Source organism: Pholis gunnellus (assembly GCF_910591455.1).
Source record: "Pholis gunnellus genome assembly, chromosome: 9".
In the NCBI taxonomy this organism is placed as follows: domain Eukaryota; kingdom Metazoa; phylum Chordata; class Actinopteri; order Perciformes; family Pholidae; genus Pholis; species Pholis gunnellus.
In genome coordinates this window covers 24,700,838-24,717,267 of record NC_136535.1, presented here as the reverse complement: position 1 = coordinate 24,717,267, position 16,430 = coordinate 24,700,838, and the positions used below count along the sequence as shown (strand labels likewise).

The 16,430-nt window shown below is 41.6% G+C and overlaps 1 protein-coding gene across 1 annotated transcript in view; it reads left to right on the top strand.

The window, feature by feature from the left end:
- Positions 1 to 16,430, top strand: part of LOC306701586 (chloride channel protein 2-like) — a gene marked incomplete at both ends in the record, with an annotated part of 111,943 nt that overhangs the window by 77,328 nt on the left and 18,185 nt on the right. The window contains 5 exons of the mRNA XM_079166942.1: positions 3,455 to 3,524; positions 4,084 to 4,194; positions 6,835 to 7,048; positions 13,893 to 14,026; positions 14,897 to 15,087. Coding sequence (XP_079023068.1) covers positions 3,455 to 3,524; positions 4,084 to 4,194; positions 6,835 to 7,048; positions 13,893 to 14,026; positions 14,897 to 15,087 — 720 coding nt within the window. The remainder of the gene's footprint in view (positions 1 to 3,454; positions 3,525 to 4,083; positions 4,195 to 6,834; positions 7,049 to 13,892; positions 14,027 to 14,896; positions 15,088 to 16,430) is intronic.

Here is a 16,430-nt window from a genome sequence, read left to right as displayed (position 1 = left end):
GATATTGCAGTAGCTACTTTAGGAGGACATAAAGAGCAAATAATAGAGTATGTAGACATATTTCTTCATAAAATGATCAAGTCTGAATTATATGGTCATACTCGGTGAGAAGTGATTTTGTATCACGTTGTAGTGAATTTGTTCCATAAGGCTTAAGACCTTGTAAATTGTAGGGGGGGGGGGTTCAGCAAGACGGGGTTTTAACCACTGATTACACTGAGTTTGAGTCCAAAACTCTGCCAGAAAAAAACAATTCACAACAAACGTAAAAGACTTCTTTCTTTATTTCAAATCAATAAATCCACAGTTAAATGTGTGCAGAACATTTATTGATAGAAGAATTGTCGATCTAGTTTCTAAAGCATGTCTAAAATGCATCACAATTTTCTCTACATTCTTGCACTTGTGTCTTATCAGTTGTGGAAAGTATTGCAGTAGTATTGCACTGTTTGAGTTCCACCTTGACCCGCTGCTTATTGTACATGTTGAAATAATAATACAAACCCATAATATAATCGCTACAGTGCATCATAAAGTCTATTTGGCTGATATACTGTGGAAATACTAGATTAAAAGTACACACATGTTGTTATTGCTACTGAGCACAGTAACAACACTGTGGACCCAAACTTCAGGCCAGAGGTGATGCTGTCATTAGTGGCTATTGGTCCGTCTCCTGGGTAACCCCGAGCCACCCGGAGGGGGGCCCATGGTTACGTCTCCTGTCCTACGAGGCCGGAGAAGAAACCTCAGCAGGCGTCCTGTCACACTCACCTGTGTGTGTGTGTGTGTGTGTGTGTGTGTGTGTGTGTGTGTGTGTGTGTGTGTGTGATTATGTAAACAAGCAGCTGGTTGGGATTACACTGTTCTCTAAGTACATGCGTCCGTATCCTCTCCCTCTCTCATTGGTTTGGTGATCAGATTAAACTGGTTAAATCCAAAAATTCATTTTTCTTGTGGGAAACATAGACACAGATACTGCGTGGTGTGATTGACAGGTCTCTATCAGGTGTGTGAAGTTGCTCTAAACCAGTGTTCACAGCACTTTTCTTTAATAAGAGACCTTCTTTTTAAAAATGACAAACCATCGCAAATACACCGGCATGAATCCGCTTAGAGCTCGTGTTGATTTGATCAAGATTATATCTCAGTCCTGAGATCAGAAGTCCACGTTACGCTTAGTCATATCAGGTCAATCCTGTCATTATTTATCTTTAGTCAATTAAAACTCACAACGTAGACATTTCAGTCTCGTCTCACTCAGAGACGGTTTAGTCTCTTCTTAGGCAACCGTTTTGGTCAAGAAAGACCAAGAATGAGCATTTTAATCAAACTTTTGAAAACCGCTTTCAAATAAGTTTTCATCCAACTTATTTAAGCCTGAGAGAATTAATGTCGAAAGATATAATCAAGAATTTCCCGTAGTGTTTTTGTACACATTTTTATCAGATTACTTACATTTTGTCTTTGTCTTTGATGACATTTTCTTTGTCAGCAACCATTTTGAACAATATATAGTTGTGCGGTTGTCACATAGTGTTTAAACAACCCCATAAAAAGGATATTTGTACACATTTTTATGACCTGTTATGGCTGTTATTACACACCGTTATGATCTATTGCGCTGTTGAGCCTTTACCGAACACTTCAGGTGACAGCTGGTTTCATGGCTAACTGTAGATTTACAGCCAAATTAAATTTCCTTGTAGTGCGTTTTTTTTAGTTCGTGGCCTCTGTAATAAAGTTAATGCTGACATGTTATGAATTCCACCGATCCTCTAAACCTTTCTGGCTCTTATTAAGGTTTACTGGCCGAAGTGGAAGTGGAAGAGGAAGACAATTCTCGAGAAGTCCGAAGAATTACTCCCATGACTGTCATTTATTTCCCCCCCAAGAGAACTATTTTGTGTATCCAACCGGTTGTGTGTCTGTTGCTCTCTGGCGCCTGGCGGCGTTCAGCTTTGATTCTCGTCGATGAGTCAGTGTCAGGATGTGAGCGTGGGTGTGTGTGAGAACACCTACGCACGTATGTATGTGTGTGTGTGTGTGTGTGTGCTGGGCGTGAAAACGGCGGCGGTGTAAGGTTACAGACGGAGATCCATTACTTCACCATGGCAGCCGGCCTTAATTACAGCTAACTATAGACGGAGCAGAGGGAGAGGATGGGAGGCATGGAGGGATGGAGAGAGAAGGAGCAATGGGTGTAATTAAGAAGTCTATTTGAAACCTCGAGATTATTACAGGAGGAAGTTTTGTGTAATGGCCTGTACAATACATTTTAAACAATTTCACCGTAAAATAACGGTAAAATACTGGCAGCCGAGATGACCGTAATTTACTGTTATTATACGGTGCAGCTACTTTAATTTATTTTAACAGTATCTTAGCGTATATGGGATTACATTATTCTACTGTATATAGAAGCATGTTTTAGAGACGCCATTTATGGCTCTGGTATCGACCTGTCAATCACCGTGTAGCCCCGCCCCTAAAGCATACTCTGCTTTATGGTCTGTTTGACTCTAAATGGACCATCATTTACTAAATGAACATCATGCATTTTCTCATAGACTTCTATACAACCAGAGGAGTCGCCCCCTGGTGGACACTAGAGAGAATGCAGGTTTAAGACAGTTCCACAATGGTTTCACTTTTAAGAACTGGAGGTTGCCGCCTGGTTTGTAGGCTTTGTTTACATGCGAGTGATATCAATCTTGTCATCTAACTCAAAGCAAGAGATCTATTAATTGTTTTTCCCCGTATGTGAAACTGTTCCTTTTTAAAGAGTAACCAACAACTCTCCAACATCCAGTAGTTTAATTTCTCAGTCGAAAGATTTGACCGCTTGACGTCGTAAAAGCCTCAAATAAATGTTAATAAAAGTTAATTATGTACCAAAGATGGGCTTAGTCAATGTTGTCCACCTCCAATGTCAAGGGTATAATGATCAGTCATATATTTACTGTTGGATGGATCAATATTACACTGGCTGAGTTCAAACAGAATTTGAATGAGATGTTTAATCTAATGAGTCCACACTAGTGTGTGTGAACGGTACTTAGTTTGAATACAGCCTTATGAATCAGCACAGCTTTTTCTTTTCCCCAAAATAAGCATGTCAGCCATTTAAGACTCATATCTGCCTATACAACTAGGTACACACACGCCTAACGATAGCGCTCACACATTGTCAGCGGTGACATTTCCCTTTTTTTGTTTGTCTTTCCTAATTAAACAGTCTCCTCCACACAGTGTAGGCCAATTGGCGGGGCCCGCTCATTACCCAGGGTTCATTTCAGGGTCTTTGACAACTGAAAAGTTGAAAGTGACAGCTCAATCTAACCTCAGCAATAAGCTCTGCATGGCCGCCATACAGGATGGTGCTCTGCGACTAATTGAAATGCCACCCTGTTCTTTCTTTTGATGTTGTGTCGTTCTCTTTGTTCGGTCTTAGTTCTGGATGTCTGCTCTGGCCACCACCATCCCAGTGCCCTGCGGAGCCTTCATGCCGGTATTTGTCATCGGTAAGAAGACCGGCGAAAAGTAGACTATCTGTGTGAGAGGGAAGTGCTTGCTGAGAGCTGCACGAGAAGATTGATACCGAACTCGTATATGTTTGCTAAAGCTGAAGCTACAGCCGGTTAGCTTAGCTTAGCTTAGCTTAGCTTAGCTTAGCTTAAAGACTGGAAATGGGGGAGAGGTTGGTATCAATCTTCTCATCTAACTGGCGGCAAAAAAAGCTAGTTAGCTTCCTTTTTTTTGCACCAAAACATCAAACTATTTATTTCACTTTAGAGGAGTGATAACATATTCTTAAGTATTATCTGAGTGAAAATTATTATGCACACCTTAGCCATGCTTTATGCTAAAACATTGGCCTTCTATGTTTCTGCAACCGTTCAAACGAGAGAGAACTGTTTTGTCATGTTGTTGTTTTTTTACCAGGAGAAAATACATCTGCCACTTTAGAGCAGTAATACAGTACATTAGTGTTATTTGTTGTTCCCAGTGTTGATTGTACTGTGTGTGTGTGTGTGTGTGTGTGTGTGTGTGTGTGTGTGTGTGTGTGTTTGTATATATCAGGGGCAGCCTTTGGTCGTCTGGTTGGAGAGAGCATGGCAGCCTGGTTCCCAGATGGCATTAACACAGATGGCACCATCTATCCCATAGTGCCAGGAGGCTACGCCGTCGTGGGTAAGTTAAAGACACAATCATGGCACCTATTCTCACTCTCTGCATTCTCACTCTTAGTACTTTTCTTTAGTAGTTTTCCTTTTTTTTTTTCAAGACAGAACTCAGCACTCTTTATTTAGTTTACTTCTCATCAGGTTTCTGTGAGGCATCGGTGCTTCTGCTTGAGTCAAATGTTTCACTTCTCTTCCCACGACTCATGGAAAATGAATGAAGATGAATATTTGCTATGGCCCAATGTCTTAATGTACAGCTCCAAGTTCAGACTCCAAATGGACCGTGATGAAAGGAGACGATCAAACTCAAACTCAAGTTACATTTGCAAGATCACCGGACGGGACTTTATTAAAGGAAAAAAAAAAAGGATCTGGCTGCACAGCTCAGACAGCAGCTGACAAAATGACAAACTTTCACAGCTCGTAGTGCTGCTGCCAGCGGCTCGTAACCTACTTAAAAGTTTGGAAGTTGAAAATATAACTTGTTGCGTAATTCAAAACTTTTGCGAAGAAATATAAATTGTACCGTAGTAGTAGTAGTAGTTGTTGTTGTTCGCCGTGGCACAGATATATACAAGTATCTATTATTTCCTTTCGGTCCAAACAGTCAATAATATGGAATACCAGAGATGCTTTTCCCATTTTTCTAGTCATTTGCTTTTTCCTTCTCTAAGAAAATAAGGAGGGTCGTCCTTCATTTTTTGTTCCTAATGGTCTGACAGATCATAAAAATATATTTATGAATATGTACAATACTTGTGTATTTCTGTGTAGATATATGTGTGTGTGTGTGTATATATATATATATATATATATATATATATGTATATATGTATATATGTATATATATATATATATATATATATATATATATATATATATATATATGTATATATGTATATATGTATATATATATATATATATATATATATATATATATATATATATATATATATATATATATATATATATATATATATATATATATATATATATATATATATATGTATATGTATATATATATGTATATATATATATATATATATATGTATATATATGTATATATATATATGTATATATATGTATATATATATATATATATATATATATATATATATATGTATATATATGTATATATATATATATATATATATATATATATATATGTATATATATATATATATATATGTATATGTATGCTTGTTTGGGGTTTAAAGTCACCATTTCAGAATCTTTATCTTTTTAACCAAGCCACTCTTAGTGACAGTGTGTTTGTCCTACAGCATAAAAAAGATCCTTATTGTACTTCATCTCATCTAAAGAGATGCAGAGTTGTGAGTCCCTCCACCGAGCTACTTGTTGACAGCCGCTTCAGGTCTGCGACTGCAGTTTTCTTCCTGGGCTGCTGCTGTTGTTGTTGTTGTTGTTGTTGTCGTTGCGGCGGCACTGTTTGCTGATGACTCAGCCCTTTACAGGCCTCTTTCATCTGACAGCGGAGCTCGCTTTAAGGATTAAATGTTCGGACGGGCGGAGGGAGCACGAGCATTTATGTGAGCAGGATATATACACAGGCTTAATTAAGTTACAAGAAAGAACAGTGAGACCGGCCTTTGTAGACTCTCGCCCACCATCTGTTTCTCTCTCATTTTAATGCTTTCTTTCCATTTATTGGATTGGATTCATCCATTTCCTCCGTCTCTCTTCGCCCCGCGCTGCTCGGCCTGCTCTGATGCAGCTTTTATATTGCTCTTTTCGCAACACTTTATTGGATGGGAAACAATTGGAAGTATGGTGGAGCCCTATTGAATTACTTATATAAGTTATTTTTTGGCTTATAGAAGATTGTGCGGTGAGGAATGTGAAGTGAGAGTGTGTAACCGTCTGCTCCAGGAAATTGATAACAGGACCACTTGGAATCTTTGAGTAAATTGAATTCCAAAGTTGAAGTGTTGAAGTTTTGTGGCTTTGATCTATAATACGGTATATTACTGTATAGTAAAGTACAGTTTTGACCTAATTTATAGAAATATTGATATTGCGTCCTCTTTATGTTGGTAGCAGTATAACTCAACTCTGTGAGATCCAAACCGATGATTAAACAGCAGCAGACATGTTTATGTTTGTCTGTATTTCTAGGACAGTAAAGGTTTGTCATATTCTGTATGACGTGTATTCACCCGTTAGTGACCCTCCAGCACATGTGGTGCATCTAAGTGATGTTTTTACCACAGTACGGAGTCCGCTAACAAATTACATTTCTGTACTTAATTATTCCGACTCTTTACATCAGTAAAAGTGACAAAAACCACGATGTAAAGTACAGAAGAAAATACAAAATGTATTTGTATTTATTTATTTGTTACAGAATGAAGTTTATTCTTAACTTTTTTTGTATAGTCCTTAGTCATTGGTATTGTTCAACATCCTCTCTATTGTATAAGGGATGGTAAAACTATTTATTACCTTTTGAAATCATGGTAATATTAAAACGTTTTTTTTTTTTCTCATTTTGATGGATGACGCCCCTGAAACCCCCTCAAGGACCCCCTTTATTTAGCACCAGACCCCACCTTGAAAACCACTGATCTGAACAATTGCTTCTCTGTTCAGACTGTCCTCTCTCTCTCTCTCCCCCCTCCACCCAAAGGTGCGGCGGCCTTGTCGGGAGCGGTCACCCACACAGTTTCCACCGCCGTCATCGTGTTCGAGCTGACTGGCCAGATCTCCCACATCCTGCCGGTGATGATAGCGGTGATCCTGGCCAACGCCGTGGCCCAGTCGCTGCAGCCGTCCCTCTACGACTCCATCATCAGGATCAAGAAGCTGCCGTACCTCCCGGAGCTGGGCTGGGGACACCACGAGTACGTACACCAACACCAGCACACCGCCATCACACACACATAACGCATCACGTTACAAGTATTATGTTGTTTCAGCAGTACTGTAATGGGAAGCGTAACAACTATATGTTTGTCATTAAAAACGGCTTCATAGGAAGTGCAAATAACAGAAAGGAATGATTTAAAAATTCTCCACAAAATAGTGTAGTTTGGAACCAAGAAACATTTTGGAACAATTTGTGTAACCATGCTACAAACTCATGAGGTTTAAATGCTCATTGATAAAAACAAAAGGTACAGTATGGTTAACCTACAGGACAAATGCATAAGCTCCCTGCAGTGGTTTTAAATCAACAAATTGCCATTTTTAAGTTCCACTTTGCGTCTCAAGAGACATCATGTGGGTGAATGTGTCATTTAAAGGAACAGTCTGACATCTTTTAGACGAGAAGATCGATACTACTCTTGCCCCGGTTGCAGCTGCAGCTAGTTAGCATAGCATAGCACGAAGATATAACAAGTTTATTAGTGAGCTTTAAAGATGCAGATTATGTTACCTTTTGAGTGAGCTATGCTATGCTAACTTCACTCAGCCCAGAGGCAAGATTTTTACATGTTAACATGCCAACATTAATCTTATTAGCATGATATTGTTAGCATCATAGCATGTAAATGTCTTACTTTTAGCATGTTAGCTTGCATGTGCTGTAGTAACCATGCTAACTATAATCAAGTCGGCCCAAAGGGCACTGAATTAAAATCATAATGTAATCTTGAAAGTGTATTTGTTAAAGAGTAAAAACGATTTCCACATACTCGTATGTTTTAATTTAGATTTTTACTCAAATAACATGTAAATATGAAAATGAAAAAAACCCTATTCTGGAATTACATTTCAATTTTTGAAATGTACGTTATCATTTTAATAAAGTCCTCTATGGGCTTCCGTACTTAACCACTATTTAAAGCCCCATCAGTTTTGTTTGTTAAAAGTTTTAGTGTGTTTGCTCTGCGGGGGGTTTATTTATTTAATTAGTCGCATAATGGCTTACTGTGTAAATGTTGCCAGTCTTTAGTGTAACGTGTTAATGGGCAGAGCTGAGTGCACAGTGAGTCTTAATGGTTCTAAATACGGCTTTTAATTTAGGCGTTGAACTCCAGATAGCGCACGTTGTTGCCTGTCGGGGTACACCTAGAATCACAGAGAGGATTTCACATTAACAGAAACCCAAGGTGCCTGGCTCAATGGTTCAACCTGACATGGCTTTTAATTGCTTTCACCCCCGTATTATTAATTTATACCAAACCACACAATACTGAATGGGATTACCAGCTGCTTTCCGAGCTCGGCGAAAACCACACAGAAGCACTTTTCATTTAATTGTTTGGAGACGGTTATTGTTACGGATGCTGGCAAATCATTAGGTGGAGATAATAGTTTTGGATGCATCGTTCACAGATTGGGAGTAATGAGGGGAAAAAAAATGTATTTCACCCTCCGTCTGCTCTTCAGTCCCTGTGGCCGTCTACATGAAGTCTTTCACTTTCCACATCAGGACCTCAGTTGACCGCCGCTATCTCACATCTCCTCGTTATTTATTCCTCTCTCTGTCTGTCGCTGCTGCCCTCGTCTGCTCTGTCTCTCCTTATTATCCACTGCGACCTTATGGCCTCTCCATCGTGTGTGTGTGTGCGTGTGCGTGTGTGTGTGTGCGTGTGCGTGTGCGTGTGTGTGTGTGTGTGAATGAAGGAGAAGCTGTGATTTCAGTGAGCTGTTGCTCTCTTTGATTATTATGGAACGGAGAAAACACTCATTTTTATTACAGCTTTGATGCATAGATTTTCGACATTTGGTAAGGTTTCCCAGAAAAGTGAGATGCTTGAAGAATTTGCCCAAGAAAAAGCTACTTGCACGTTTCCGGTGGAGTTCTCTTGGGGACCGCTTGTTGGATGGTTTCTAGACCGGTTGTCACATCCGGAGCTCCTGTCGTCTCGGTCGTCGTCGTGCTCCAGCTCTGCTTTTTAACGATCTGACTCGTAAATGGCACAGACGCGTACTCGCCATCGTCCGTAGCATCGGGTACGTCTTCATTCTGGAACGGGGCCGGTATGGTGACAGGACTCTGGTCCGGTTCATTAAGTCTGCAGGTCTTTGGGAGTACTGCTGCACATGTGGGGGGGGGGACATGTAGTGTAAAACCCTTTGGTGTCTCCAGTGGAGCTGTGTGGAGTTTGATGAATGTCCTTGAGTGTCACTTTTTCGTCTTCAGCCCTCAAACATCGCTGACTTGAGTTTGAAAACTTTTTAAAAAATCTGGAGGAGTGGAGTGAGAAAGAAGTGACTTCACCGGATGTCTGTAGCCCCGTTCCTCATTAGCTCCGACTGGCAAGATGCGTCTGAATCTCTGGCCACACTGTCAGCGATAGCGTTGCATTGTGGGTAATGAAGCCATCAGGTTTTGACAAGAAGAATGTGTGGAATATGTTTTTATCGCGTTATCTTTTCAGGTCGTCCGTGAGCCTCTCAGGAAACGCCTGGAGAGATATTTCCTCTGTGTTTGGCTCTAACGTCCTCCTGGACTCCAGGAGGAACCGATTCCACTTCTCTGACCTCACTAAACACATTTCCGGCCATAACTCGAGAATGGATATGCTAATTATGACAATTTCACACAAACGTCTAATTGAATATAATGATGAAGTGATGACATTTTGGACAGACGTGTAAATATAAACTGCTACTTGGCTGATTGTAGAGGCAATGACTATTTTCACCTGTCTGCCCATGTTAAAAAGCACGATGCTAAATCGATGGAGTATGCGTTTACTATGAATGTGTGGCTGCTGTCATACGGTGTTTTTGCACACTGCAATGAGGGGCGATTTAGATTCACTTTTGGTTTACTTCTAAAGAAAGCAGTTTCGATCATTCTGCTAAAGTGACTAAAACAGTTTGTTTTAGCAAAGTTGGAGTGTTTCCTTACGATAGAGTCCAATATAATGATGACTGATGTAAATGATGCCCAAACTACAAAAATAACCTCGTAACAAACCTGAATAATCCTCTTACCGTTAATATTTTATGAAGTTAAACAGACCTGCAGAGACAGAATTAAATTAATGATTGAAAGCTTTAACAAATTCAATTTTTTAAATTTAATCAGGAAAAAAACGTGAGGAATCCTCCGCGTCGTCGTGTCAGTACGACATGAGGTGATCATCAATCATCAACGCACAATCACATCATCTATACTCCATGATAAACACAACGTTTACTAATGTTAAAGGTGATTGAGAAGCTGTCAGAAAGTGTGTGTGTGTGTGTGTGTGTGTGTGTGTGTGTGTGTGTGTGTGTGTGTGTGTGTGTGTGTGTGTGTGTGTGTGTGTGTGTGTGTGTGTGTGTGTGTGTGTGTGTGTGTGTGTGTGTGTGTGTGTGTGTGCGTGTGTGTGTGTGAATGCCAAATGAACTTTGTCAATGACATGATCATTTATCATCAAAAATATCAAATTATCTCGACATAATAACATACGTTTGGAAATGTTAGAAATTGGTGAGGCGTAAAGATGATCGAGAAACTGTCAGGAGACTGTGTGTGTGTGTGTGTGTGTGTGTGTGTGTGTGTGTGTGTGTGTGGACTGAATGTTTACACAAACACACACACACACACAGAGATGTAATCTCCTTGAATCATCTATATTTAATAACACACTATGAACTTGAGTCACGGCGCAGAAAGCTCCTACTTCGCGCCATTCTTCATTCACTTGCTTACCTCTTCTTCCTCTCACGCCGGTCTCCATCACCAGTCCTGTGTGTGTGTGTGTGTGTGTGTGTGTGTGTGTGTGTGTGTGTGTGTGTGTGTGTGTGTGTGTGTGTGTGTGTACATTTGCGTTATATTATTGCAGCATACGAGAGCGGAGGAGGGGCCGCCGGGTTGAGGGGGAGGGTACTGAAGGCAGCGTCGTCCCATCAAAGCTGAATGTGTTTTTCACTCAAACTGGAAATTATCCATCTCACACCCACGCAACAGTTCTCTCTCTCTCTCACACACACACACACACACACACACACACACACACTGGGACACTTTTGTAACGCCTACCGTGCGATACAAACACATGATGGCATGAACATTTGCTCACACACACCCACACTGACATGGAGAGAATTGGATTTCTTCTCCTTTATTTATGTATAGCTTTTGCAGATATGCACACACACACACACACACACACACACACACACACACACACACACACACACACATCACATATATATTTCTGCTCCTTCTTTCTAATCAGACCCAGTAGCACATATGAAAGCTTTTCCACCTCTTCTCTCAGACGAGGCTCTTGTCTTCACTTTTGGCTGATCCATCATCAGAGTGGCATTTAAAAAAAAAAAAAAATGTGTGGGAACAATTACATAACACCACTCTGTGTGTGTGTGTGTGTGTGTGTGTGTGTGTGTGTGTCGTTTGATTCTCTATCGGTCATTCTAGGTTTCTTAGCATTTCATAATTGCCAATTAGAGCCTGTTGACTTGTTCTCCGTCCGTCTGACAGGAAGCAAAGCCAAAGGGGATCATCATATTTACTCCGGATCATTACAAATTTCCTTTTGTTGGTTTCCACACCTTCCCCTGTTCACACACACTCTCTCACACACACACACACACACACACACACACACACACACACACACACACACACACACACACACACACACACACACACACACACACACACACACACACACACACACACACACACACACACACACATAACGCCCTGAGCCTCCGCACTACTGTGGACAGTATGGATGATCTGTAAAGCCTAGATTTATAACCCTATAAGTCTGTTTATCTTGGCTCAAATCTGTAAGCTGAGGCTCGAAGCAAGATGTACCTCAAACTGATCAGCTGTACTGGCCGGCCTTGCGGGGCAGGAAGGTTCAATTAAGAAAAATCCAATCATCCACTGCCTTTGATATCCCCGAGAGAAATTAGTCCTGGCAGCAGCGGCTGTGGCCGGCTCAGAGGCATGCATTACGTTATTCTCTCAGATCCACTAGCAAAATGACTCTTCAGAAAAGATTGAGCTTCCTTTAAGGGTTCTGTTCACTTCTACATTTCTGTATTTCTCGTTCGGGGTTTGTTTATAAAAACAGAAGAACTGGGGAGTTTAGGATGAGCGATGATGGTCACTGTGACTTCAATAAATAAAGAGAAACATCTACAATCCTGCTCAGAAAGAAAAGCAATAATAAGACCGTGTCCTCTCAGGTTTCTTCCTCGCCCTATTAATCAAGGTGACTGGGAGTCCGTCTGTGGTGCTCAAAACAGCAAGATATCGTTCCTGAGCAATCCACATACCTAAATGAAGACTTTTCATTGGGACTACTTCTTCTGCCAAAAGTGGTTCCAGTAACAGATTACAGCTGTAGACTGTTGCCATTTTTCAAACAAAATTCCAATTACCGTCATTGAATTCTGTCTGTGTGTCTATAGACGCAGCCCGGTGCCCCTGGATGTGTTGTTTATGTTGGACAATTCTGCAACTCTCTACTTATGTCCAACACCAATGCAAGAAAAGTGTGCTTATAACACACACACACACACACACACACAGCTTTGTGGCGTTGAAATGAGGCGGCTGAGTCTGCAGTGGATTTCAACGTCTTAACGGCAATAACGCCCCGGAGCAGATGCGTCGTACGGCCTTCAGATAGCTGCCAAGCGACGTCTGCTGAACGCTGCGGCGCCGACACAGAGCTCGGCCATTTGGATTCTGCTCCAAAGTGTGGCCAAACTTAACAGTCGGGGGTTCGTTTTAACTTGCATCCGGAGAGTTCCTGCAGCCAATCAGTGACCTGTCGACCCGTGTTACAAGGAAACTTTTCCCCAACAGCCGCACTTCAACACCGCCTGGTGTGTTTTCAGCATTATTCCAGCTCTCACTTTCATATCATCACGAATGCCTTTGAGGAGAAGAGTGTGCGCCTTTTCCCCCATTTGTGCGATTGACCCGCCATTTGACATTGCCCTTTGGAACATATATATATAAATCTATATATATATATAGTATATATATTAATGCAGTTAGCAGGGATCATGTGATGCAGTGTGTGTAGTGGTGTGTTACGGCACAGAGAGCCGTTCTATAGCACAGCGTTCTAGCGGTGCTGTTTTACATGGAGTGCTCTGTTGCATTGAAGCAGAGTTGAGGGACGGATGGTCATCAAATCATCTTTGCGTTCCAAAGAGAGGTCAGAGTGTTGAGCTGTCGCCACAACAAGGAGCGGAGAGGCTTTGGCCCGGAGCTCGTATCCTGGCACCGCCTGCGTCGCTTGGCGGCCGCCTGTCTTGTTTGCAGTTTCCTGGCAACCCACAGGAAGAGGAAGTAAGAGTGTTTATGACCGGTGTACCAGGCCGTACGATTCTGCTGAGGCAAGACCTGCTCACACAATGTGTGAACAGTGTGTGAACAGTGTGTGAACAGTGTGTGAGCAGTGTGTGAGCAGTGTGTGAGCAGTGTGTGAACAGTGTGTGCGGCGTTATTGGATTGACCGGTCGGCTCTGAAGGAGAGTCGTTACGGAGTTGTGGCAGGGGGAAACGTTTTTTTAAGAAAACGGCAGCAACCAAGCGATGTGGTGATGATAATTCATCAGAGAACAAAGTATCAGCAAAGCATTTCAATCAATATCAGTTTCCAAAAAGTCAGCAGCTATTCAGGGAAATGTCTGTCTCCCTCTTCTCACCTTTGTTCCCTTGACTTTCCTCTTTGTCTCCGTAACCACTTGATATATTCCTCCTCATCCTCCTCATCTTCCTCACATTAATTTTGATCTCTCTGCTCCTCTCAGGAAGTATAATATTCGCGTGGAGGACATCATGGTGCGGGACGTGCGGTACATCACACTGAACTGCTGCTACAGAGACCTGCACAACGTGCTGCTGACGGGACACCTCAAGACTCTGGCGCTGGTGGAATCAGCTGGTGAGACACAAACACGCACTCGTGCTTTGTGTTTGTCACAAATCTAAAAATGAAAGATCGTACATATCATAACAGTCCCTCCGTGCTACAGCATGAGCAAGAGTTAAACTCGGATGGTTGTTACTGTCAACAAATGTAATACTCTCTAAACTGTAATATGGATATGTAATATATATATAATCTGTAGCTGGACTGAGCGTCCCTTCCTGTACCGAAAGACAAATGGACGCATTGATTGACTGACAAACTTTGCAGCGCGCCAGCTGCTGCTGCTGCTGATGATGATGATGATGCTGCTGATGCCACTTCTTCACTGAAGTGCAGATTTGGTATTCCGTGACCGTCTCAATTACGCAATCGTGCAGGAACAATTAGCTGCGTCATTTAACCAAATACTTAATCAGCACGTACTGTCACAAAGGCAATTACTTAACGCAAGCAAGCTGCCAAACACACACACACACACACACACTAGTTAATACACGTTCACTGCGTTCTGGGCTCTTGTTATGTAACTCAGCCGAGCTGTCTGCAGTGCTGCAACACGTGTTAGGAATCTCCTGCAGTCTGCTCACTCTTCCCTCCTGAAACAAGTTTTACTCTCTGTCTCTCTCTTCCTCTCTCCTCCCCTTTCGTCTTCTTCTTTTGCTGCTTCTTCTCCTTCTCCTATCTTCTTCTATATTCTGTCTTCTTTTATCTTGTTCTTCTATCTTTTATCTTCTATCTTCTTCTTCCTTCTATCTTCTATCTTCTTCCTTCTATCTTCTTCTTCTTCTTCTTCTTCTTCTTCTTCTTCTTCTTCTTCTTCTTCTTCTTCTTCTTCTTCTTCTATCTTCTTCCCTCACTTCCTGTCTCTGTCTCCTCTCCTAGAGTCCATGATCCTCTTGGGCTCCATCGAGCGCGCCCAGCTCCAGGCGCTGCTCTCCCTGCAGCTCGGCCGCCCCAGACGGCTGGAGTACATCAGGGAACGAGCCCTCGAGGAGAAGAAACGCCTGTCGGTCATGTCGAACGTGGGCAGCGAGGACGGCAGCCACCGGGCCAGTCAGGAGGTCCGCTTCCAGGTCAGAGGTCACGGGGGCTGGATGGTTTAACAAGCTTGTGTTAGCCCACGAAAGATTGACTATGCTGTCAAAGAAAACGTCCAGTTTACTAGTTTCTCCAGATTTTATTTGCAAAGCTACAGGAAGGCCTTCAAAATAAAATGTTGCATTCCCTCTAATGTCCACCAGGGGGCGACTCCTCTGGTTGTATAGAAGTCTATGAGAAAATGACTCTACTTCTCTCTTGATTTATTACCTCAGTAAACATTGTAAACATGAGTTTATGGTCTCAATCTGTAGTTTGAAGTCTTCTTCAATACAGCATGATGTTCATTTAGTACATGATGGTCCATTTAGAGTCACATAGACGGGGCTTACTGTGATTGACGGGTCAGAACCAGAGCCGCATATGAGAATGCTTTTTATTGTCTCACTTGCCAGATGCTCAGGAGCTAGAAGCAACATTAAGAAGTCACCACAGTAGAGTTACAAGTCATCCTTAGGAAGATACAAGACATCCTCTCTTTTCAACATCTACTGTAGGAAGAAGTCCAATATTTGTTCACCTGAATTTTTAAGTTTTGAGTTTTTAATGTTTTAAAGTAATTCTGCTGTGAAAGAGAAGTTTGGAGTGAGTTAGTTACATTCAGAAACGCGTGTGTGTGTGATAGATGGATAGCTTAGAGCGTTATTAACGTGTTATGCCATCAATAACAGTAATAAGTATGGGTTTTGTGAGAAGATGGATTGTCAGCTCTGGTTGCAGGTCTCTGCCCCGTGGTGCTCAAAACGTTGATTTTATCTCTTTTTTTTTTTTCCGTCTTCATTTCTCTTTCATCAGTTTGCAGTGAGTGGCGAGGTAGAGCTCCCTCCGGCGTGTGTGTGTGTGTGTGTGTGTGTGTGTGTGTGTGTGTGTGTGTGTGTGTGTGTGTGTGTGTGTGTGTGTGTGTGTGTGTGTGTGTGTGTGTGTGTGTGTGTGTGTGTGTGTGTGTGTGTGTGTTGCCTATTTACCTTCTTGAGCTTTTCTTTTTTCCCTTCATGTCTTCTTTCCTTCATTTCTTTCCACTTTCTCCATTTCTCGCTGTGCTTTTCTCATCAATGCCTTTAATTGGTGATAAAAGTTGAATTCCAAATGGTTTGACCAGAGTTTATTAAATGTTGACTAATATCTTTGTATTAAACCTCCTAATAGCTGATTGCTATTTATAGTAAGTGTCAACGCCTTCCTTAAAGCAAGAATAAAAGGTTTTTTCTTTCGTTTTTTAATTTTTTTACTGCATCAATCCATATTCAGGGGAGGTTTCTGGTCTGCTGCTGCGTCGATGGAGGCAGCAGCAGACCATAAACCCCCCGTGGTCCTCGAG